This window comes from Triticum aestivum, chromosome 5B, assembly GCF_018294505.1.
Source record: "Triticum aestivum cultivar Chinese Spring chromosome 5B, IWGSC CS RefSeq v2.1, whole genome shotgun sequence".
Taxonomy (NCBI): Eukaryota; Viridiplantae; Streptophyta; class Magnoliopsida; order Poales; family Poaceae; genus Triticum; species Triticum aestivum.
The window spans coordinates 566184098-566209253 of record NC_057807.1 but is presented as its reverse complement, the minus strand read 5'-3'; the positions used below and the strand labels follow the sequence as shown (position 1 = coordinate 566209253).

General features: G+C 46.9%; 2 protein-coding genes across 3 annotated transcripts; both read right to left on the bottom strand.

Moving 5' to 3' along the window:
* Window positions 1–2819: 2819 nt before the first annotated feature.
* LOC123113255 (CWF19-like protein 2) lies at window positions 2820–7459 on the bottom strand. 2 transcript variants are annotated; one of them, XM_044534454.1, is made up of 9 exons: window positions 7179–7459; window positions 6810–7095; window positions 6486–6706; window positions 6194–6394; window positions 5472–6110; window positions 5063–5142; window positions 3921–4272; window positions 3504–3716; window positions 2820–3410 (listed from the first exon to the last, which is right to left on the bottom strand). In XM_044534454.1, the coding sequence occupies exons 1-9, from the start codon at window positions 7221–7223 to the stop codon at window positions 3084–3086; spliced, it is 2364 nt and encodes a 787-aa protein (XP_044390389.1). In that variant the 5' UTR covers window positions 7224–7459; the 3' UTR covers window positions 2820–3083. The 2 variants fall into 2 exon arrangements, with proteins under 2 accessions (XP_044390389.1, XP_044390390.1); XM_044534455.1 differs by having other exon boundaries at window positions 6810–7092; window positions 7179–7456.
* A 1009-nt stretch (window positions 7460–8468) lies between these two features.
* On the bottom strand, window positions 8469–12350 carry LOC100415871 (deoxyhypusine synthase). Its single transcript, XM_044534453.1, has 7 exons — window positions 11975–12350; window positions 11391–11558; window positions 10987–11205; window positions 10134–10217; window positions 9551–9656; window positions 9249–9484; window positions 8469–8845 (listed from the first exon to the last, which is right to left on the bottom strand). The coding sequence occupies exons 1-7, from the start codon at window positions 12203–12205 to the stop codon at window positions 8759–8761; spliced, it is 1131 nt and encodes a 376-aa protein (XP_044390388.1). The 5' UTR covers window positions 12206–12350; the 3' UTR covers window positions 8469–8758.
* Window positions 12351–25156: the final 12806 nt, after the last annotated feature.

Below are 25156 nucleotides of genomic sequence, written 5' to 3'. Positions count from 1 at the left end.
GTCGCCGCCGCCTCCCACACCTTCGCCCCCCCCCCCCCTCCCTCGCCGCCGCCAGGGGACAGCGCCAGGCAAAGCCCGTGCGTGCGTTGGCGGCGGCGGGGTTCTCCCCTCCCCACGAGGCGCGGGCAGCGCGGGACGTCCGGCTCCCGTGGTGGCGCGCATGGCCAGGTACGGCGTGCAGGCGAGTGGATCTGGCGTGAGGGCGGCCAGGTGAGGGCGGATCTGGCGAGGGCGTGGCGCGGCCTGCCGTGGAGGCGGCAAGGCACACGGATCTGGCGCCGGCGACGGCGCGCGTCCAGGGGCGAGCGGGCATGGTGCACGGCTTGGCCCGGTGGCGGGCAGGCAAGGGCGCGCACGGGCGCGGCCCGGGGTGGACGCGTCCTGGCGCGGTGGCGGCCAGGCGAGGGCGCGTGGAGGTGCCTCGGTTTCGGCGCGGGCTGGCGGGGCGGCGCCCCTCCGGCGTGTGGCGGCCGGATCTGGTCGAACCTGGCCAGATCCGTGGTGTGTTTGACGCGCGCCGGCCCTACGCGCTGGTCCTATGACACTGGAGCAGGCGGCTCCGGCCGTGATAGATGCGAGATGCAGGGACTGATCTGGTCACTGTAGGCTCGCTGTGGGCCGGGTGGACCACGACTTCATGGCCTCTACGACTAGGTTATGCGGCGGTGGCAGTGCGAGACTGCATGGACGAGCTTCTGTGGGCACGAGCGAAGGTGTGCGGCGATACGGACGAAAGTCCTGCACGACAAGAGGCCGGTGGCGATGGCGCCTGTGGGTGTCATTTTCCTCCTTGGAGGCGTCACCTGAGGTGTGTCGGCATCTTCCTTGTGCTCGGATGGTGGTTTGTCTCCGGGCGAAATCCTAGGTCCGGTGTTGGATCGGCGTGATGGCGGCGTGTTTGACGTCGTTCCTCTGTTGGGAGCATCACGTTTGGAGGCACTTCCTGGAAGCTCTTTGTGGCGCTCCTCCGGTGCTCGCCGCTGTTCAAGGTGAAGCTCTAGGCGCAATGTACGGCATCATCGATGAGTCCAAGACGAAGCTCTTTCTAGGATCGACCAAGTCCCGCCATCTACCCCCTGCTTCCTGGGTGGATGGTGCGTTGGCGAGGGAAGTTGTAGTGGGAGCTGCTGCTATCTTCGGAGGTGATCGGCGTTGTTCGAGAAGCGGTGGTGATGCTTAGCTTAGGACAGGTGCTTCGGTTGTGTAGTCATGTTGTTTGTGGTGGGTGTAGCTCTCTGCAGCTATTAGGGCCACAGTTTTTTCTTTCTCTTTTTGATCTTCGGATCTTCACCATGTTGTTCTTCCGCTGCTTTCTGCTAAATCTGAATCAAGCCAGCAATTTGCTGGATCTTTCAAAAAAAAGATCATCTAGTTTGCATCAAGATTCGTGCTACCATTATAGTGATAGAAACTTCACTTTTTTTTGGTTTCTTCCAAACAAGAGAACATATTACCTTGAAACATCGCAGGTCAACTATACACAATTGCTACCCTTTGTATATTTTTCCCCTTTTTTCTACGAAACATCAATTTGTCAAATTTCAAATTTCGAATGAACTGTATCATTTTTGAAAAATTACGTTTCGCCAAAAAAAAATCCAAAAACATTTCTGCACATGGTAGTACATCTGTGATGCTGATCTACAAAGCTTCGGGTTCAAATGTTCTTTCATTTGGGAGAACCAAAAAAAAGTTTGCTTGCACGAATTTGGATGCAAAAATGGATGGTGAGGATATAGGGTACGGTGATATGATAGTACAATCAGAACTTTCACAATATATTTCAACACTTCAGTATAAAGTGGTCTTTGGAGAGCAATGACTAGGCTTATAATTCTCCTTTTCTTTTTGTTTCTATATATTTTATTTTTGCAAAGGTCCTTTAACTCACAGCAAAGAGAACTCCAATTTGGCTAGGTAGTGTAAGACCAAAGCATAACCATGAAAGAGCAAAGTTTTACATGCACTTCTTGTTTTGCTTTGGTTATGACAAGTGTATACGTTACAAGGGTGAAAGATTGCCAATTAAAGGAATAGTCGCATGGAACCTGCATGCTACAATGTTCAAATCCGACACCAAACACGGTGCAAACATTCAACATGAACGAAGCCAAAACAAATGTTGCGTGGACAAACTCCAAATGGTCCTTTGCTGATGTTCGAGGTAGACGAACATGTCGCGGGGGGAGGGGGGCTAATGAGAAAACATGATTTTTGGGGGGGCTAGATGACTACACTTTATTCTATTCAAGACCCTACAATATATTTTAAGTCACTATATCAAGGTTGGGGGCCATTGCCCTCCTCCCCCACACACACCCAAAGATCAAATTCTCCTTCACCCCTCACATTCTGCCAAAGAAAATATAAAAGAGGAGTCAAAAGTTACATACCATGCTTAGGAGAAGAGAAGGGGCGCGTCTAGACTTACCGACGACAAAAGCAACCTTCTCCCCTGATGACTGTGTGATCATCAACCATGCTGGGCACGCACGGCGGCGTGCTTCGTCGGAGCGGGCCAAGGTGCCCGCAGTTCGTGCACGCATGTGCGTGTGGGTGCGTTCGAACGGCGATCAAACGAGCGGCGTCGCTGGTGTACTTGGGGCACGAAGCGGCGCGCGTGTGCGTGTTAGTCCGGCAGAGGGCAGAGGCCAAGCAAGGAGCCAGGGCAGGAGCCTGAGCTCACTGCCACGGCCATTCATGTCTGCCAGAGCTTCAGTTCAAGCAAGCGCCGGTGCTCACCGAGCTCACGCATGAGGCTGTAGAGGAAGAAGGCGACCGGAACGTCGAGGAAGAAGAGACCCCTGCTACTGAAAAAATAAGAAATTAAACCTCTTTTTATTTCATTTAGTTTGGTCAATGATGGCACTCTGGGCTGCCTCTAATGTCGTCGCTTCAAAATACATTTGAACTAGTAATAAAGCTCACAGCTATACCCTGACAAATGTTAATTTCAACCAAAAAAGCATTTAAAAACACAGATACATGACAACAGCAAGTACAATCTCTTCCCTACAAAACTATCGGTGCAAACTGCGTGAGTCTTCCAAAGAAAAGTGTTCCTGAGATTGTATTTACATCTTCTACTCGAGCTGCTTCGTCCAGTCGAAGGGCTCCCAGCCTTTCATGAAGCCGGCAACAGCTTGCTTCTGGTTATCCATGGACTCGTGCCTCCGGCGACGGTGCATGTCCTCCCCCGGCAACCGGAGCACCCCTCTGAGTACATTCAGCCCGAAACCAGCACCGAACTTGCTCTCGTCGTCGATCACGTGGACAAACCCACGGTCCAGGCCAAACTCCACGTGGAAGTAGGCGAAGTTCTCCGGGATGACCTGCCGCAGGTTACCGCTCGTTGGAATGAGCTTCTTCATCTCGTGCTGGGACCATTCCTCTTCAACTTCATCAATTGCCTGGAGTAAATAGATCGAATTTCATCAGAACCACAAGCACAGGAGGACCAGATTGTTCTCAGTTAGTCATGCAGAAAGCAACAGATAGCTGACCTTCTTGAAGTACATGGGCGCTTTGTTTGAAACTTCGCATGGGACAGGGATGCATTCAATCATGCAATGCCTCTGTTGTTTGACCAAGTTTATGACAGTCTCCATGAAAACCACATCCTTGTCCTGCTGCGCAAACATCTTCAGGAGGCACTTCTTGAAGTTGCGAATCTCCTCCCAGACATTTTTATCAACTGTTCTTGTTGAAGACTCGTGCTGCAAACATTAAAAAAACATAGAATCAATAAAAGTAGAAGAAAATACGGACAATTCATAGGAGCTGCAACGAAAACCATAAGGGTCCATAATAGGGTATTCAAAAGCACAATCGAGTTGAAGCAGGCTACTTCTTATTAAAGCAGAATACACAGATGATTTCTCAATTGTACTTCCAGGAGAATACATGGTAAATTTTCTCACCTGCAATGGAAGAATGACACAGTGCCCAGGAACAAGAGGCTCAAACTGTGGCAGCATCAAGTAAGTGAAGTTCCCTATAGCAATAACCAGATGCTTTGGCCTGGATGGGTTCTCAAAGCAATACAAACAGCGCTCTTTCTGAGTCAAAATATGTCTCTGAGTGCCCCTATTCTCCTGATGTGCCTCTCTGGTCCTTTTGCCTTTCTTAGTGGGAGCATCACCATATTCATATTCATCCTCTACACTTTTACTCATGGTGTACAGTTTGTTGTGCATAATTTTATTTGCAAGATGCAGGTCAGCATCCTCTTCTCTTTTCCTGCGATCAGCTGCACTGGGCTTTATTGTATGCCTACAGTTGAAAAAGACAATATGCGTCAGGCAGCCAAATAAACTAGAGATCTGCTGTTCAAACTAGAGTATATCCACATAGCAATACAGGTGCGTATTTTGTTTTGCATAATATGACACATGTAGGGATATCAGAAATATTTCAGGAGAGCAATTCAGTTGCATAGCATACAGCTATGCCTGATAAATGTTACTGGCAACTAAGACAATAACATAATGGAACTGAATGATCATTTTAGCGGTGGATGCTTGCTATCTTTAAGATTTCAGCATAGCCATGCAGATGCAGACACATTTCTTTTCTGGACTACAGTATGGATACCATCTTGGTCAATGCTGGGGTGCTAACCATTACCGCTATCTTGCAGAATCACATCATATGACAAGGTGGCGCACATCTTTAGATGAACAGGTATCAGTAATGTACTAGTTCAGAATGACAACAAGGGTAGTTTGAATAGATGAGGTTGCATCACTTCTTCAACCAAGCATCACAGACAAAAATGCTCAAACATCCAAAAGCAAAAAAGGCAAGTAGGACATCACAAACCAAACATGTCTTAAACGGCACATACGGCACTTCCTTTCAAGAGTATTGAACAGAGAATAAGTAGAACATAATCATGAAAATATTCACGTGCTGCTTAGAAATTTTAGCATCTTAACCACGTTGAAGCAAAATTTGTTTCAACACGGAAGCAACAGACAGAATGCAACTCACAACTTAGGATAGGTAACAGGCAGCCATAGCATCAACTAGCAAGATGAATTCTAACATAAGATTGACAAACCTGGTTGAGCTATTTTCCTTTACATGCCTAGGCTCTTCAACAGAAGCACTCTGGTTTTCCAGCACAGTCTCCATCTCTCTCTGAGGAAAAGAAAGTTATTAGTTAAGAACTCATGTGGCCTCTACTTGCAGTGTATGCAAGCACAACAAAATTTGATAGAGCCGCTGTATCCTAAACTGTAGGTTAACCATATAGACAGTCCAAATTTCTATGCCAACATTGTTTGATAGAGTTCCTAGCACACGCTTGGTTGCTAATTCTCAAGGAAATGTTGGAGAGGCTTTATGTGCATTCAAATGGATTAAATAATCACTGTTATGTTGTAAATTCAATTTCACAAACTAGTGATTTGCTAATAAACTGGGGGAACAGTCTGTCAATTTGTCACAGTAACAATAGAGACACTTACCGAAAGTTGGTCAGCTTCTTCGTGCTTGCCTTTCATTCGGAGCTGCAGAACCTTCGCAGCTAACTGGTTTGCATTTAGCTTTTGAGTGCTACCTGAAGATGATATCTTTGAACTCTCCTGCTTTTGTGTGCTCACTGAAGATGATATCTTTGAACTCTCCTGCTGCTTTTGTGTGCTCACTGAAGATGATATCTTTGAACTCTCCTGGTGGGCTTTCTGATCACTATCCCTCTTCTCGACATTTGAAACATTTGTATTTTTACTACCATGGTTACTGATTTTATCCATAAAGCTCCCATCGTTAGAAAATTTGTTGATGCTTGCTAGTGCTGACGAGATGAGCGTTTGATCCTCAGAGGATATATTCTGTCTGTTTTTCTTCCAAGGTACAGAATCAGGCCTGGGTTTTCTCATTGCATGATCCCGGGAGGAGACGCCTTGCAAATATTGGCGACCACCACCACTCTCTTCGCCTCGCTGGTCCTCCTTCCGATCTACTTTGGAGGATTTCTCAGAGTAGTCTCCTTGTCCAGCTTTTCTACCCCTAATGGCCTGCAAGTGGGCATAAGAAGGGGCAACTCTGGACGTTGAGACTGATGCGGCTAAGTGACCCAATGAACCCCATCTCTCTTCAACTACCTGCAGTGATTGAATAAGCTTAGAAGTTAGAGAATAACCAACTAAAATTGTATTTGAATAAGCATATGTGGCGATGCACACACCTCCTCAATCTTTCTACCTTCACGAGCTGCTTGCTCTTTTGCACGTTTCAAAGCCTTAAGCCGCCAGCTAGCACCTCCGTCACCGACAACGGAGGACGCAAGCAACTGACTGGCTGCATTTGCAGCGGTGGCTTCATCGGGATAGCCACTGCCATTGTCCCTCAAATAGGGATTCATTTCTTTCGGGTTAGGTTTCTTCACCTGTCATCGTCAATAATTGGAAAGAAAAATGAGATAATCAACTGAACACACATGAACATCAACAAGTTTTGTTTGAAGTAAATAACGTTACCTCTTCATGTGTAGCCTCAAACTTGTCCTCCTCGTTCTCAGCCCTCTGAGCACGGCTGCCCTCCGGCTGACTGCTGCTTGCCGATTTAAGCATCCATTCAAGCCCCATCTCCTTCCTGACAACCTCACTTGCTCTCATCCCGTCACCTCCGATCTCCTCCTCTTCATCCTCATCATCATCATCGTCACTTGCAGCGCCTCCTCGCTTCCCCTTGCCACTACCTGCACCGGCAAATGCCACGCGATTAAGCACAGTCCACCCTGAAAAACCCTACTGACCAAAGCACGCCTACACCTGAACAAAATCCACCACGTCTACCATTACCTCTCCCTTTATCAGATTCGGCGCTGGAGTCATCCTCGTCGGAGAAGTCGCGGCGCCCCCTGCGGCGCTGCTTCCTCCGGCGCTTGCTCCGGCTCAGCTCCTTCTCCTCCTCCTCGTCGACCGAGTCGTCCGACCCCTCCTCCTCCGAGCTGTCCGACCTGCGCCGGCTCCTCCGCCGGTGCCTCCGCCTCCGCTTCTCCTCCTTGTCCCTCCTCTTGCTGCCACGCCTGGAGCGCGCCTTCCCGGCGGAGCCGTCGGATCCCGAGCCGTCGCCGCTTCCTGGCTTCTACAGAAAGGAGTAAAATCAAAGAAAATCAAATCCCGTGCGCAGATTGAGAAGTGGAAGGCAGGGGATGCAAGGGAGCTCACCAGCACAGCCTTGTCGCGGGGTACCACCTTCGCGCCCAGCAGCATGGCGGCGGAGGGGAGGGCTTCGCCGACGAGGGGAGGGGAGAGGAGAGGGAGGTCAGCGGCGGCGGGGATCCGGCGCGGCGGAGAGAGGTCTGATCTACTCGCCGGAGAGGGCGTCGGGGGCCGGCGGACTTGGAGGTCGAGAGGCGTACGGTGTTTTGTGGGGAGCTCGGCGCGGTGGAGAGGGAGAGGCGCCGTCGGATTCCGGCTCCGGTCGGTTGCAACACCCTGTACAGTTTCACGGCGTGGCGTGGCGGCTTCCGCAGGCGGTGGCTGCCCTGTTTTCTGGGCTGGGCCTCAAGCTTAAGCTTAAGAGAGGATGCACAGCGGCCCATGTCAGACATCAAGGCCCAAAGGGGAAGGCCACGACTGGGCCGCCCATTTAACGCGCACGGGAGCAGCGACCGATGCACTGGCGGCACTGTAGCCGTCTTTTTTAGGTGGTTCTTTTAAATTCCGATTTTTTCCGAAAATACTATTTTTCATATAAAAGAGAATACTTTTTTTGAAAATATGCACAGTTTATGTAATTTCTGAACATTTTTTTAAAAGGTGATCATTTTTTGAATGTATGGAAGAAAAAAAATTAAAACGCGAGCATTTTATGAAATTCCCAAACTTGTTTGGTTTCATTTCATGCTCTTGTTTTTTCCTTCTGGTTGTTTGACGATGAAATAACGATTTGGTAATCTATCTTGTGGGGAGCGTGTCTCTAGCCATTATTCTTTGAGGCCTCGTTCAGTTTACATGGTTTCCAAATCACAGGGGTAGGAAAAGTAAATGGTTAGAATGAGATGCCAACTCAAATCCTTAGAAAAAAATTCCATGAGGTCTCACGTAATGCTAAGGATCCTCCTCGGGAATGAGGTCAATATAGACACAATCCTCTGGAATCTTGTACCCCTGTTCATGTGGAACAAATTCTACACGGGGAAAATTCCGGATCAAAATCTTGTAAGAATCATCTAGGGAAACCACAAACCGAACAAGTCCTCAACGGGTTGCTTACATCTCTTCACCGGATAATGGCTAAAGACGCCGGTTAACGAACTGAGATATGATAGGCACCATAGCATTTGCAAAGCATTTTTCAGAATACTGTATCATGATCTCCATGTACACTTTTAGCAATAATTTCCCACCCGTTTGCACGAGGGATCAATCAACAAACTGATCCAACCGAACAATTTTATTTTGTTGAGCCAAGCATGTCCACCTTTTCAAGTCCCCCGTCTTGAAAGATCAAAGGATCCTCACCAGATAATTTCTTTATAAAGTCACAGTTTTCCAGAGTCAGATAAATATTGGAACAACCGTCCGTTTCATAATATTTCCTAATATGTTGGCACTCCATACATAATCTCATTACAAAGCATACAATTGGTATTACAACCTCAGGTGTACATCAAACAAAAGGAATCAGTAACTGTGGTCGGCATCTGACAAAAAACCTTCCATGTTATCCTCCAAAGAGTCCAGACAAACAATTGGAGATCAATAAAAAATCAATTTGAGGCCCTTAGTTCGCTGCCAGAAATTCAGTTGGTTGAATTTGCACCATGAGACCTACGTGCAAATGTTGCAGCTACAAGTAACGGGAAAGCGATAGTTGCATCACAGTGGACCTGGATTCCAAGAGCTGAAATGTTAGATTGCAATGATAACAATCATCAAATATGATGTATGACACCATTGCACAGCACAATTATGTCTCTTAAAATCACTCATAGTGACATAAACTCATAGGCTGCAATACTATTCTACAGTGTAAAAGTTGTACATGGGAAAGTGATTATGGTCTAAATATTATAACCCAGTTCAGGATCATGATAAATCAAGATGGTCTAAATATTATAACCCAGTTCAGGATCATGGATGAAATTTTCTATAAACCATTGCAAGATACATGAGCAGATGCATCATGGTCATTATACCTTATACCTAAGGAACTTTTCACCAACAGAGCCCACTAGTATGCAAAACGCAAAACAAAAACATCTCTGAACTTGTGAAGATCTATATATGTACCTTTACAGGTTTTGCTGAACCTTTGATCTTTCCCCATGAAACTGCTTCATCTGGCCGTGCTCCTGAGTCACTTCCATCAAACTCTTGAGCCGTGTTGATATAGACTGCATAATCTGCACCATTGCGGAACATATTTGCATTGCATATATGATGCTTTGGAAGGCCTCCACCAAGAATTATGACCCCTGTCTTCCTTGGGCTTGCATGAATGGCTTCACCATTTATCAGCCTTATATCTGCAAAAATGTTCAAGCATTTGAAAACGAACACAAAGTAAGGATATCAAATAAAGTGGAACTTACCTTGTACAATGTCGATAATAAGACCAGGATTGCGAACTGCATGACAAAACAGCATGTCTCCGAGTGATCCATCAGTCAATGCTGGGCAGTATACAGGAATATTGTTCTGGTCGATTTTAACGAGTCAGCACTTTGCAACTTCAGTCTTTGAACAAATAGTTCTTGAAAGTTAAGAATTTCAACCCAGAAAAAACAACCCAGTATGAAGCATATTCTCCATGCAATACAGTGAAGGACAACCCAATAAGTGTAACAGCCAGCCAGCAACTCTACCATGCTTACATCTGCTAAACTGTGACCAGCCACTTCAGACAAAACAAAAGTTTGGTTCAGGAATGATTACTATTTCTGGGTAAAATCATAAGACTCGATACGGTTAAGATTTTTTTATGGTAAAACAGCACCAATAAGAGAATCAAACTCAAAAAAATTCTTAAGAAGAAAACCTACTTTATCTCCCTGTTTACCAAACATAGTTATTTACAGACTTCTTAAATATGATCAGCATTTACACAACAAACACATGCCTGCAGACTTTCTGATAATTTCTAAAAATTACAAAGAACTGTCAAAAGCATGGTACCTTGTATGCCCAATAAAGGTAGGAGCTTTCATCATTTATTTCTTTGCCAAGACGAGCAATCACCTTTGATGGTGTCCAGACATTCTGTAGGTAACAAGAAATTAAAAGAAACATAAGTATGGTCAGCAGTGAAGCTTGTACAAAGAATTCACATTGTAGGAAATGCTGGATTATCTTTAATTAAAAGATCAAGTATCAACCAAGGTGCAACAATATCTGCGTAGACTTCAGCAATTCGTGCAGAAACTTATAAAGTGTACTTCGCACATTAGGTTTGACAAGATCCTGTAGTCTGGATGTTTATTCGTGTATATATTGCTAGATGCATACATCTGAAAGAAAGGAAACTCATGGAGCCAGGTTACAATAAAGTCCGTGACTTCATGTTACGTAGAATTTCAGTTGTTTTAAGCATCCTTACTATAGCATGTGAAACAAATACTGTTGTACTGTAACTTGTAAGTACTTTGAGCCAGATTTAAGTTCTCTTCATTTTTATTTTATTTTCCTTTCCTGCTTATTTGCTGTTCCAGAAAAGTAATTGTGTACCCTTCAATTAAGGAAATTTTCAAAGACTAGAAGACAACCCTATCAAAATTATATTACTACTAGTGTCGCTAAATACAAGATATAATTAATGTACTCTCCTATTCATGCATCCCCTGCAAATTACCAACTTTGCAGCTAATTTATGCATCAGAAGCTACCATGTGCACTATAATGGGCACATGACACATACAAGGAAGGGTAGCCATAATCCACATTAATGGGGGATTTCGGTAACTAGGGACACAAGGGACGAGAATTGAAACAGATTATTACCAGCTGTGTTTAAGCCAAGAGGAATCATTACCTCGGTAGATTGTTCTTGTAGCATCTGGTCAAAGAGTGGCATGATCCAGTTTTCAAACTTGCAATAGTTATCATTGGGCACCAACAGATTTCCTATCCGGTTAAGTCCTTTTGACCGTAGCAGTGCCCCAGGTAAAGAAAATTCACCTCGGTACGTTGGTGCTAGGCATTTTATGAGGTCTTCCTCTATACCCCCAGCTGTCGTTACAACAACATCCACCTGAAGAATTTTGTGGAAAATAATTAGCATGGATTGGGAAATCAATGGCTATGCAGTTAGTGGATTAACTGGAACAAACATCTCTAGGCAACTAGGCATACTTCTAATACACAGATTCTTAAGATGATATTTAAAGTTGCTTTGCTTTCAGATTTGCACACGTGACACAGAGTTGGAGCATTTACCATGTGATGTTGAACTAGAAACCGTATTACATCCCGTATACCGGAAGAAACAAGGTTCGAAGTGAAACCAAGGAATATCTTGCACTTGACAGATTCTCTGTATTTCGGGTCAAGTTCAGCTTCATCACAGTCCTCGCTTGGCTTCTCATGCGACAGCCTCCAATCTAACTTCATTGCAGCAAATTACAGTGGAGAAAGAGTCAGTAGAATGTAAGGAGTGGCGAAAATCGGCAGAAATTCTGGAAGCATGCATAGTGATATGACAGGCATTCCTTCATACAGATCACCTCCAGATAATTTAACGCAAAGCACTTGGATTAAACAAGAGACGCACACACATTCAGCTAGACTGTTCAGATGCATCTAACAGATTTACTTTGGGGGAAAAACACTCATCAGCTTCACCCTGGCATCGAAACGATATATATGCAGGCTATCCAAGTGCTCCAAATGGCGAAATAAACGGAATGAATCACTCCCATGCTGGAGTATCTGCTTCGCCTGGTTCTGGGAACTAATCCCATGCTGAAAAGGGCAAAGCTCGCAGCTGATGGAGGAAGGGGAAAGCGGGCGGTGTGCCGTACCATCTGATTGACGACGTCGATGGCGTCGCCGAGGTTGGACGCCTGGAACCCCGTGGAGGCGAGCGACCCAAGGAGGCCGTCGAGGCCGAGGCCGGCGTCGTTGAAGTCGGCGCCGGCGATTTTGGTGAACCGCGACTCGTCGAGGGACTCGGACGGCTTGAGCACGATGGCGCGGACGCCCTCCAGCGGGTCCTTGCTGCGCTCTCCGCCGCTTCCGCCCTCGCCGGCCATCTCCGGCGAACCACTGACCTGGAGCACGAGCCTCCTCCGCCGCCGCCCCGCGAAAACTCACTTTCCCCCCGGCGAAAATACTGTAGAAGCGAACCAGGTTCGGCGCGGCCGTCCGTCCGGTGGAACCGGCTCCTCTCTATTGTCCAGGGAAGCAGTAGTCTAGCCCAGGAAAGTACTAAAAGCCCATATCGACAGCCCAGCGGCTCGCCTGATGCCTGGTGCATTACTGACTAACATCATTAGTCTTCCCAAACAAATTAGTCCTCTCAGAAACAATTTAACATTGTCTAAAAAAAATTAACAGCATTAGTCCATGGCTGCACGTTCTCATGGCGTTTGGGATGTGGCTAAATTTCGGTCTATTTAAATTTGATTAAGTATATAAGTCGACTGATGTCTACATGTTGTTTCTCAATTGTTTGTCTTTTTCTGGATTTATAGTTTCTAATACATGAATATATTTGCTAACTTTTCGAAATAAAATATGTAAACATAAGAAATGGTACTGTTGCCCGCTCGAAGGAAAATATAAATATATTTTAACAAATAAAAATATATTTTAACAGAATATAAATATGTTGCTTCGAGCGGGCAACGGTACAAGTATGTTTTTCTCATTTTTGTATTTTAATTTTTTTCCTATTTTTTAGCAAAATAATAGTAAGTATTAGAGAGACCGGGGGAGACTAAAAACAAATAAAATATATAAATGTAATTTTTATGCTCAATCGGTGATGACCAATGCATAATTCATGAATATCTACTGCTAAAAGGCTATTTTTCAATGGCCTGACCCTCATCAACAAATTTTAACGGCACTCGTCTCCACTGATAAATTAATTATAGCTCTGCCACTGTCCTTTATGAGCACCTATGAGAGACAGGTGAACATACAGCTATGGCGACGCCCAAGTGATGCGGGCAGAGCCACAGATCGTAGATGCCACGCACAAGAAGCAACAAGGTGCGAGATCGGGGCTGCCCAGGCCCATGCGGGAGTAGTAGATCGAGCCTGTCCCACCGCCGCTGCCAGCCGACTGCCGCCGTCGCGCCTCTGGCCGCTGCCGCCACGCGCCACCGCAGTAGCAAGAGTGGGAGCGGGCGCTGTTGCCGCCACACCCGTCCACGACCAGCAGGAGCCCTTCGCCGCCATGCCGTGCGGGCTTTGCCCGGCGGCGGCTCCAGCGACAACAGAGGGAGGGGAGGGGATGAGGAGAGAGGGCTTCGGGTGGCGGCAGGGGAGGCCCCGATGTGGCGTGGTGTCACCTCATGGGGGGTCGAGGAACGCTTAGGTGGGAGATGATGTGCTTGTATCACAAACCATTTTTGCAAATATGAGTTCATTTTAATTTTAGAATGTTGCTCATGTATACTAATAATAGGTTAATTAGTTTTTTGAGACAATAATAGTAAATTAGTTTTTATGGGGAAAATAATTTATTTTTGGGTTTGGGAAATATTTCCTCCGTCCCAAAATAAGTGACTCAACTTTGTACGAGTAGTTAATTGGTTGACATGTGCAGACACGTGATGCATCAAGTGAACAACTCAGCTGGTTCGATAGACTTTCACCAAGGAGTCAGGCTTTCTGGTCCATATCAATGCGAAGGCTGGGGGTAAGAGCATCTCCAGCCGCGTCCCCAACAGGCCCTTCAGAGCGATTTTTTTCGCGCTGGCGTCGAAAAAACTTCCCAATCATGCCTCAACACGCCGAAATCCACTAGCTTGGCCCGTTTTGTTGGGGAACGCAGTAATTTCAAAACACTTCCTACGCACACGCAAGATCCATCTAGGTGATGCATAGCAATGAGAGGGGAATGTCCACGTACCCTCGTAGACCAAAAGCGGAAGCGTTATGACAACGCGGTTGATGTAGTCGTCCGTCTTCACGATCCGACCGATCCTAGAAAAGAAGGTACGGCGCCTCCGCGATCTGCACATGTTCAGCTTGGTGACGTCCCACGGACTCTAGATCCATCTAAGGTCGAGGGAGAGTTTCGTCAGCACGACGCCATGGTGACGGTCATTGTGAAGCTATCGGCGCAGGGCTTTGCCTAAGCGCTGCAACATATGACCGAGGTGAAAATCTGTGGAGGGGGGCACCGCACACGACTAAACAATCAACTTGTGTGTCTATGGGGTGCCCCCTCCCCCGTATATAAAGGAGTGGAGGAGGGGAGGGCCGGCCCTCTCTATGGCGCGCCCTAGGGGGAGTCCTACTCCCACCGGGAGTAGGATTCCCCCCCTTCCCTAGTTGGAATAGGAGAGGAAGGAAGGAGGAGAGAGGGAGAAGGAAAGGGGGGCTGGGCCCCCACCCAATTCGGATTGGGCTTGGGGGGGTGCCCTCTGAAAGGATCGATATAGTTGACTAGAGGGGGGGTGAATATGCAACTAATTTTTTTAACTTTTCTTTACCAATTTAAACTTTGCATCAAAGTAGGTTGTCTAGACATGCAATTAGGTGAGCAAACTATATGATGCAACAACAACAAGCACACAAGCAAGCAAGGGATATAACACAAATAAGCTTGCACGAGTAAAGGCACGAGATAACCAAGAGTGGAGCCGGTGAAGACGAGGATGTGTTACCGAAGCTCCTTCCTTTTGAGAGAAAGTACGTCTCCGTTGGAGCGGTGTGGAGGCACAATGCTCCCCAAGAAGCCACTAGGGCCACTGTATTCTCCTCACGCCCTCACACAGTGCGAGATGCCGTGATTCCACTATTGGTGCCCTTGGAGGTGGCGACCGGACATTTACAAACAAGGTTGGGGCAATCTCCACAACTTAATTGGAGGCTTCCAACGACACCACGAAGCTTCACCACAATGGAATATGGCTCCGCGGTGACCTCAACCGTCTAGGGTGCTCAAACACCCAAGAGTAACAAGATCCACAAGGGATTAGTGGGGGGAATCGGATTTCTCTTGTTGGAAGTGTAGATCGGGGCCTTCTCAACCAATCCCTAGAAAATCAACAAGTTTGATTGGCTAGGGAGAGAGATCGGGCGAAAATGGAGCTTGGAGCAACAATGGAGCTTGGGGACGGAAGAGGTTGTCAACTCGGAGAAGAAGACACCCCTTGTATAGTGGAAGAACAAATCCAACCGTTATCCACCAACTCAGCCTGCGTAGCACGGTACTACCACGCAAGGGACACGGTACTACCGCAGGGCCCCGCGGTACTACCGCCCGAGCAGCAGAAATCAGAACCGCCCAAATGCAGTGAAGCAGAGGGCAATAGAACCACTGGCGCGGTACTACCGCTCCCCCTTGCGGTACTACCGTAAGGCAGGGATAGTCTAGATTCTAAGAAGGCGCAGACATATAAAAATACATCCGTGGCAACTTCCGCTGAGTTGGGATCTATGCAAAAACCCGACACGGTAGTACTGCAGGCCAGGAGCGGTACTACCGCGTGGGGCGCGGATGTAAAAAATTACATCCGCTCCTACTACCGCGCATGCAGCTGAGCCTGGCCAGAGCGCACGATCCTACCGCGCCGGGGGCGCGGTACTACCGCGTAAGGTGCGGTACTGCCAACCGGTGTGTTGAGCCCCTCATCAGGTATGTGGAGCAAATCCATGAAGTCCTTCCATGTAGCAGTCAATTGACATCCATTGGTCATCCAGGTCATCCTTCGTTCCTCATCGGTGTGGAAGTGAACTGAAGCAAAGAACTGGGCCACAAGCTCGGGATCAAAGTCCAGGTGGAAAGAGATCACATCCTCAATGGCAAACTGCTCCACGAGATCCAAGGCCTCACCAAAGTAGGCACGGTGCTTATCATCCCTCATGTGATTCATGTCAATCCAGTGCACGTCCACATATATGTTCTGCTTGCCCTTGATCACATCCAGATAAATGAGATTATGTTGCTTGGTCCAGAACAGGTCATTCCCTCTGAAGTTGGCACGAGGATTCACATAGGGATTGATCTTCCTTGGAGTGATAAACTCAACCAGTGGTATCTCATCCATGCCCATGGAGGGCTCCTTGTTCTTGGTGGCGGTGGTCTTGGTCCTGCGTTGTGGGGCATTGGAGCCCTCTGGAGCTTCATCTTGGTTGCGCACACGCTTGGAGCCCATGTCATGGCTGGGATTGGAACGGCGGGCACCGCAGCCACCACCTAAGACATAAAACACAAAACACAAAACACGCACAAGAAGCGAGAAAGATCAATGCAAAGACCATAGCAAAACAGGTGAAACAAGTAGAAGGCGCACTTGGTAATTGCCATGAGGGAGATTTGACAACAACGGTAGTACCGCTTGGCCGCGCGGTACTAAAATTCTAGTGCAGCTCCTAGTCACGGTAGTACCGCGCGGTGGCACCGTAGTACCGGGTCTTGGAGCGATAGTAGAATTTTAGTGTCGCGTCTCGCGCGGTAGTACCGCTCCTAGGAACGGTAGTACCGTACAAGCGGTAGTACCGCACGGTTTCAGATCCGAATCCGCCACTGGATCTGAGCACAACCGTGACAACAAAGCGGTACTACGGTCGATCAAATCTACCACGGGGCAATATATCAGGTACAATCTCTACGCATTACTACTCTCCTACATCCGACTCTTGCAAAGATTTGGCCTAAAATCTCAAGAACAACATGTATCTCCCCAAAAGCCTAGAAACGAAAGAACGAACCAAGGAGAGAGGGATTTGGGGAGAAACCTTGTTACATGACAAGAAGGAGTGGTGGGGAACAATCCCACCGGACGGAATCCGAGGAGAGCGGCCGGAGACGGAGATCCGGCGAGGGTCTCCAGCGCCGTTCTTGAGAGAGAGAGAGAGACGGCGTGGGGAGAAACAGATGAATGGGTATGGGGGAGTTGGAACTCCCCCTGCCCGCTCTTAACCCCCACACGCCCTCGACAGCGCGGTAGTACCGCATGTCATCATGGTAGTACTGCCTGGGCAGAAGTACCGCACCATGGGCGGTAGTACCGCTCCCGCAGGCGGCAGTAAAAAATTACTGCCACGCTAGGTGCAGAAGTACCATGCGCTGCTCATGTGGTAGTACCGTGGCAAGCCGCGGTAGTACTGTGTGCTCAAGAGGATGCAAGTTTCAAGAACAAAGAAAACAAAAGGCCTTTGCATAGCAACCTTCAAGCGAATGGACACACGAAATGCTGACACACGAGACAACACACACAAGCTCGACACGACAAAGGAATACAAGAGACAACAAGGACTAAAACACTCAACACAACCTCTCCAAAGAGAGGGCGGTGGCCGGAGCCACCTATGTTGGAGTCAATTGGTATGGCACCGCGAAGAATTATCCTTGGGCCCATGACCAAAACTCGTCTTTGAAGCACAAGTACCATCAACAATGGCTAATGTGAAAGAGTTGATCAATTTATGCATAATGGGGGGGGGAGAGTTCATTGAGAGAACAACACTCCCCCTATGTCCATGCCTACACCTAAACAAGATAACAAGTTGAGTATGGTGGGGTGTGCAAGGGTTCAAGCAACATTGCTCGAATCAATGATATTTAGCTCATGCCTTAACTCGCGAAATCTTGCTTCATCCAAGGGCTTCGTGAAAATATCTGCAAGGTTATCATGAGTGTTGACGTAGTTGAGCTCAATCTCCCCTCGCCTAATGTGATCCCGGATGAAGTGATACTGAATCTCAATATGCTTCATCTTGAAGTGTTACACCTGGTTGAGAGAAATCTTGATGGCACTTTCATTGTCACACCAAAGAGGCACTTTGTCACAAATGACACCGTAATCCTTTAAAGTTTGCCTCATCCATAGAAGTTGTGCACAACAACTATCGACCGCCACATACTCCGCTTCGGTTGACGAGAGAGACACACAACTTTGCTTCTTAGAAGACTAACTTAGCAAAGAGCAACCAAGGAATTGGGACCCTCCGGAACTGGACTTCCTATCCACTTTGGCTCCCGCCCAATCCGAGTCCGAATAACCTACAAGCTTGAAGTTTGCTCCTCTTGGGTACCATAAGCCAAAGTTTGGGGTATGATCCAAATATCGAAAGATTCGCTTGACCGCCACAAAGTGGCTTTCCTTAGGTGCGGCTTGAAACCGTGCAAAAATTCCCACACTCAACATGATATCCGGTCTAGATGCACAAAGGTGAAGCAAGGATCCAATCATGGAGCGATATACCTTTTGATCCACCGCTTTACCATTGGGATCAATGTCAAGTTGGCGCTTGGTGGGCATTGGAGTGGAAGCCGGCTTGGCATCACTTAGCTTGAATCTCTTTAGCATGTCTTGAGTGTATTTGGCTTGGTTGATGAAGGTTCCTTGTCTTCATTGTTTGACTTCGAATCCAAGGAAGAACTTCAACTCTCCCATCGAAGACATCTTGAACTTAGAGGTCATGAGAGCGGCAAATTCCTCATTGAAAGATTTGTTAGGGGAACCAAAGATAATATCATCAACATATAGTTGGCACACAAACAACTCCCCTTTGACCTTCTTAGTAAAAAGAGTGGGGTAGATTTTCCCAACTTCAAATCCACGATCTTGCAACAACTCGGTAAGGTGGTCATACCACGCACGTGGGGCTTGTTTAAGGCCATAGAGTGCCTTATCGAGTTGATACACATGATTCGGGAAGTAGAGATCCTCGAACCCGGGGGGTTGTTTGACATATACCAACTCATTAATAGGACCATTAAGAAAAGCACTCCTCACATCCATTTGTTGCAACTTAAAGTTATGATGAGAAGCATAAGCAATCAACAAACGCATGGATTCAAGGCGAGCAACGGGAGCAAAGGTTTCACCATAGTCGATGCCCTCGACTTGGGAGTAGCCTTGTGCTACCAATCTTGCCTTGTTGCGAACTATTGTCCCATGAGCATCTTGCTTGTTCTTGAATATCCACTTGGTTCCAATGACATTGTGGTTCCCCGTTGGCCTTGGCACCAACCTCCACACCTTGTTGTACTCGAAGTTGTTGAGTTCTTCATGCATGGCATTGAGCCAATCCGGATCTTCGAGCGCCTCATAGACCTTTTGGGGTTCAACACAAGAGACAAATGCATGATGTTCACAATAGTTTGCCAATTGTCTACGAGTGCTTACCCCCTTTTGAATGCTTCCAAGCACATTCTTCATTAGATGACCCTTGGTGGAGAGCTTGGATGCAATCTTGGCGGCAGGACACTCCAATTCCTCCTCAGGGGTGAGTCGAGGAGCGGTCACTTGATCATCTTGAGCGTCGTCTTGAGCTTGTTCTTGATCTTGAGGTTGCTCTTGATCTTGAACTTGCTTGGAGGAGAGAACTTGACCTTGGGCATCACTTGGTGATTCAACACCGTCTTGAGATTGATCTTACCCTTGGTCTTGTTCATGAGGTTGAGGGCCTTCACTTTGTTCTTCGGAAGCGTGTGGGCCTTGGGTTGGTGATGGCTCCACTTGAGTGGAGCATTGTACTTCTCCTTCAGCCACAAGGGGTTCCTCAATGGGTAGGATAACACCAACTCCCATTCTTCTTATGGCTTGAGCAGGAATTTCATCACCTACATCACAAGTGCCACTTTGCTCCACTTGGGAGCCATTATTCTCATCAAACTCCATGTTACACGTCTCCTCAATAAGTCCCGTGGACTTATTAAGGACACATTAAGCATGAGAGTTTGTAGCATAACCAACAAATACGCCCTCATAAGCTCTAGCCTCAAATTTGGACAAACGAACACCTTTATTGAGAATGAAACACTTAAACCCGAACACCCGAAAGTACTTGAGGTTGGGCTTGTTACCGGTGAGAATCTCATATGGAGTCTTGTTCAAGCCTTTGCGGAGATAGAGCCGATTGGATGCATGACACGGGGTGTTGATGGCTTTGGCCCAAAAGTTGTACGGGGACTTGAATTCCGCCATCATGGTCCTTGTCGCATCCATCAACGTCCGGTTTTTCCTCTCCGCTACACCATTTTGTTGAGGGGTGTATGGTGCGGAATATTGATACTTGATCCCCTCATCACTTAGAAACTCATCCAAGGTGTAGTTCTTGAACTCGGTGCCGTTATCACTTCTTATTGTCAAGATCTTTGCATTGTGTTGTCGTTGGGCTTCATTTGCAAAGTCAATGACGGTTTGTTGGGTCTCGCTCTTCCTCTTGAAGAAATATACCCGTGTACCTTGAATAATCATCCACAATCACCAAGCAATACTTTCTAGCCCCAAGACTATCAAAGGATGGAGGCCCAAAGAGATCCAAGTGAAGGAGCTCCAAAGGCCTCTTCAAGTAAATGATGGTCGTGGGAGGTTGAGCCTTTTCATGTAGCTTTCCTTCGATACAAGCAATGCAAGCACGATCTTTAGCAAAACTAACATTTGTTAGTCCACAAACATGGTCCCCCTTGAGAATACTTTGCAAAGATCTCATATTGACATGGGCTAAACGGCGATGCCAAAGCCATCCCACGTCAACTTTAGCCATTAGGCATGTGCAGACTTAGTGGGTCGCTCTGAAAAGTTAATCACATAGAGACCGTTATCGACATGCCCAACAAAGGCTACTTTAAGAGTCTTGCTCCACAAGAGGGCCACGGTATCAACGTCAAAGAAAGTGGCAAAGCCCATGAGTGCAAGTTGACGAACAAAAAGTAAATTGTATGCAAGGGACTCAACAAGCATGACCTTCTCGATCATGAGATCATGAGAAATGACAACCTTGCCAAGTCCCAATACCTCAGAGGATGAGGCATCACCCCACTGGACATTGGTGGGCATAGATGGAATCGTGTGCACGTCCACCACCAAGTCCTTGCTTCCAGTCATATGATTTGCAGCTCCACTATTGAGCAACCATGATCCCCCACCGGAAGCAAACACCTACAAGAGATCAATGCTTGGTTTTAGGTACCCATTTTGTAATGGGTCCTTTGATGTTCATGACAAGGGTCTTAGGAACCCAAATAGACCATTCAATGTACTCATAAGGAGAACCAACAAATTTGGCATAAACATGCCCATCACTAACACGGCACAACACATAAGAAGGGTTAAAGTCGCCGACTTTGTTGGAAGGGGTGGCATTGCCCTTCTTGACATCACCACCCTTCACATTGTTCTTCTTCTCCTTGGAAGCACCCTCTCCCTCCTTCACAAAAGTTTGCTTGAGAGGAGGAGGTCGTTTGGTCTTGTCATTCTTCTTCTTGTTCTTGGACACGGGTGCGAACCCAATTCCTTCCTTGGCCACAAATTCCTTTTGATTGCTCAAAAGGTCATTGAGGTTCTTCTCACCTTGTATGCACGACACAAGGCCTTTCTCAAGTTGCTTCTTCAACTTTGCATTCTCCTCAACAAGATGCACATGCTCACAACATGGCTTAGTAGCATTTGCATTATCAATTAAGACCATATGAGGAAAGGTGGCTTTATCCTTGGTTAGCTTTACTTGGAGTTGATCATGAGACTCTTTGAGGCTAGCACGAGCACCCTTGAAGACCTTGTGAGCCTTGTCAAGTAAATCAAACTCCTCTTTCAGTCTAGCAAGATCAACCCCAAGCTTGGCCTTCTCGGAGTTTAGCACACGAGATACAACAAGAGCATGATCAAGATCCTTCTTTAATTTAGCGTGGTTATCGTTGTATGACTCCTCAAGAGCCAAACGAAGACCTCGCTCTTCCTCAAGAGCATTGGAAAGATCCGAAATCTCATCAGCATAGTCACGACTATGCCCCTCCATCTTAGAGATGGTATCTTTGTGAGCCTCGATCATGTCATTGGCTTCACCAAGTTGTTCCAAGAGAGCAATGAAGTGCTTCTTGGATTTACCCTTGAGCTTACTCATAAAAGACTCAAATTCATTCTCCTCGACATTAGACCCCTCATGTTCATCAATGCAATCCATCAAATAAGGATTATTAATGATGGTAGTTTTGATGTTGGGGGTTACCTTGTTGGTGGCTTTAGCCATGAGGCACTTGGCGGTGATGTTCTTATTGGGTGAGTCAAAGAGAGACACCCATGGAGTTGTCGCAATGGCAATGGAGGCCACGGCAACCGACTCACCGTCTTCATCATCATCATCATCCTCATTGTACTCTTCTTGTGCCACCAACCCCTTGGGAGGAGTCTTCCTGGTGAAGTTGCTCTTGTTGGGGAAAGACTTGGCCTTGTCCTTTCAGATGAGCTTGCCACCATTGTCTTCCTCTTCTCATAAGGACATTCCGCAACAAAGTGGCTCACATTGCCACAATTATAGCAAGTCCTCACTCGTTGCTTGACCTTCGCGTCACTTGAGTTGTTCTTGTTGAAGTTGGGCCTTGTGTTCTTCTTGCTCCAAAATTGCCTTGAAGCAAGATCCATGTGTTCATGATAAGCATACTTAGTATCTTCGGGATTGCTCTCCTCTTCTTCCTCTTATTCCACACTAACCTTGGCCTTCAAGGCAAGGTTGGACTTCTTTTCTCTTTGAGAGCGTAACACCGCATTATCGGCGGTCTTGTCCAAGATGCTCATAGCCACAGACTCATCCAACACTTCACTTGAGGACAAGGTGTGGAAGTCCGGCCTTTGACGAATGACGGAAGACATGGCCTTGTGGTAAGGCATCATGGCCTTGAGGAATTTGCGCTTGATCCAATTGTCATCCGTATCCTTGCTCCCATGATCTCGGAGTGAGACCGCGAGAGTAGTTAATCTCCAATAAAGCTCACGAGGTTCTTCATCTTCTTTCATTGCAAACTCATCGGCTTCATCTTGCACCACTTCATACACTACAAAAAAATACACTTCCGTGATGATACGTGTTTGTCACAGTAGGTCGCGTCTTTTGTCATGCATGTACCAATCATGATGATTTTATGACAGAATCAAGATAGTCATACCTGTGCTGTCGTAGAAGTGTTCCATGACATTACCAAAATTATCATCACGGAAGTGTCCACTTCCATGACGATAAATCACATGTCACAGAAGTGCTTTCGTCAAGGGTGACCAACACGTGGCATCCACCGTACCGGAACGTCGTTAAGCTATCGAGTTGGATTTTGGATCTGATAACCTGTTAACAGCCCGGACCAATGGGAAATTTCCATGTGTAAAATTCTGATTGGCCGAAGGGAACACCTGTCAGCTCGTTAGTGGGCCAGATGTCGCCCGTCCATTGGAGGAGACATGCCTATGATACGTCTGCACGTGGCTGGGCCCAATAGAGGCCCATATAGGTTAAAAAGGCCGGCCCAGTCAAAGGCCCGTAGTACTTAATCAGGTACTAGTGGGCCAACCCAATAACTGCCTGCTTAATAAAGGCCCATTTACGGCCCGAAGCCAGATCTGGCCCGTTAATTGTTCACCCAATATTTGGGCCCGTTTACGGCCCGAAGCCAAATCTGGCCCGTTAATTGTTTGCCCAATATTTGGGCCCATTTGCAGCCCGAAGCCAGATCTAGCCCGTTAATTGTTCGCCGAATATTTGGGCCCAACTACAGCCCAATGACTTTCAGCCTGTTAGCGGCCTGATGTAGACATGGGCCCATTTCAGACCAGTGTGACTTTTGGCCTGGGAATGGCCCGTGCTGCCCATGGGCCATATATGGTCCGACAGGACATCAGGCCCGCTAACGGCTTGTGCTAAAGGTGGCAACAGTTAAGCCCAACGTGACTTTGGGCCTGTTAAAGGCTTGTCGCATAATTCGGTTTGTTGATGCCTGTACTAAGCTTTCGGCCTCTTAAAGGCCCATGATATCAGTGGGCCAACTAAGGCCCGAGATATGTTTCGGCCTAGTAACTACCCATGAGCTAACTGGGCCCAAAAAGGCCTGGTCTACATTTTGGCCTGCTGAAGGCCTATCGACGACTAGTGAAAATTGAGGCCCAACATGCATTTTGGCCTGCTAAAGGCCCGTGGTTTCATCTCGGCCGTAACAGGCCAGTACAATATTCAGCCTGTTAATGGCCCAACGCTTCCTGGGCCAAACTAAGCGCTGGGTTGACAAAAGGCCCAACTAAAATATAAGCCAGTGTAAGTTTGGGCCCGGTGCAATGTGTGAAGGCCCCAATCATTAGGGCCCAAGAAAGACGCAGGCCCGAGTCAAATGTTTCGGCCTGGTCGACTACATCTGATTTTTTTCCAGATAGCGAATGATGGCAGTAACTAGTAGGAATTAAGAACAAACCTACTCTATACAATAAAGAAATTATGGCATAGTAACTAAGAATAAACCTACACTATACAATAAAGGATTTAAGGTATATTACATCCACTGGGCATCGAAGTTCGCCACCAGTGATCATAAAGTGCAACAAAGAAGTAGATTACAAAAACTGGGCACCATTGCAGCGTAACAAAATAATACTGAACCGAGACCACTTCCAAGACAGTTCAAGAAAGGTTAGCCTTGCGGGAGAACTGCTGCGCAAGCTGCTGAGCAAGGCTGTGTGACCGGCCTAGCATGTCGGTCATAGCTTCCAAGTGTAGCAGTTTAGCAATGAGGTTCTCATTCATGTTCTCCGCAATCTTTCTTAGACATAGGACTTCAAGTCGAAGTTGAGTCGCAGAATGCCTTCCTGCTAGAACTTGGGACTGAAGAAGTCGAACTGATTCAGACAGCGAATTCTGTGAGCTTGTCTGACTGTTAGTCTCAAGTAACTTGAACACTGCATCAAGACAAGACTTTGGGGTTGTCTCGCTATCTTCAAGATGTTTTGCCTTCTTTGCTGCAATATATGTTGGGTTTGTCTCACAGCCTTCAGCAGACTTGTGCATGCCATCAGGCATATCACCCTGAAACAAATCAGAGAGATGACAGGTTTTGCATGTGTATAAACAAAGATGATAACTGTGCTGTCAATTGCATCCAATTTCAAATTAGAAAATAAAGAGTAAGTTCAAAATATCAATAGCATAATTTGGCATTGTTCATAATGCAAGGAGCTTCACCACACTACTGGATTACCATGTCAACATAACAAGCATAGATGAAGGGCAAAGAAAATCATTGTATCTATTTTGGATAA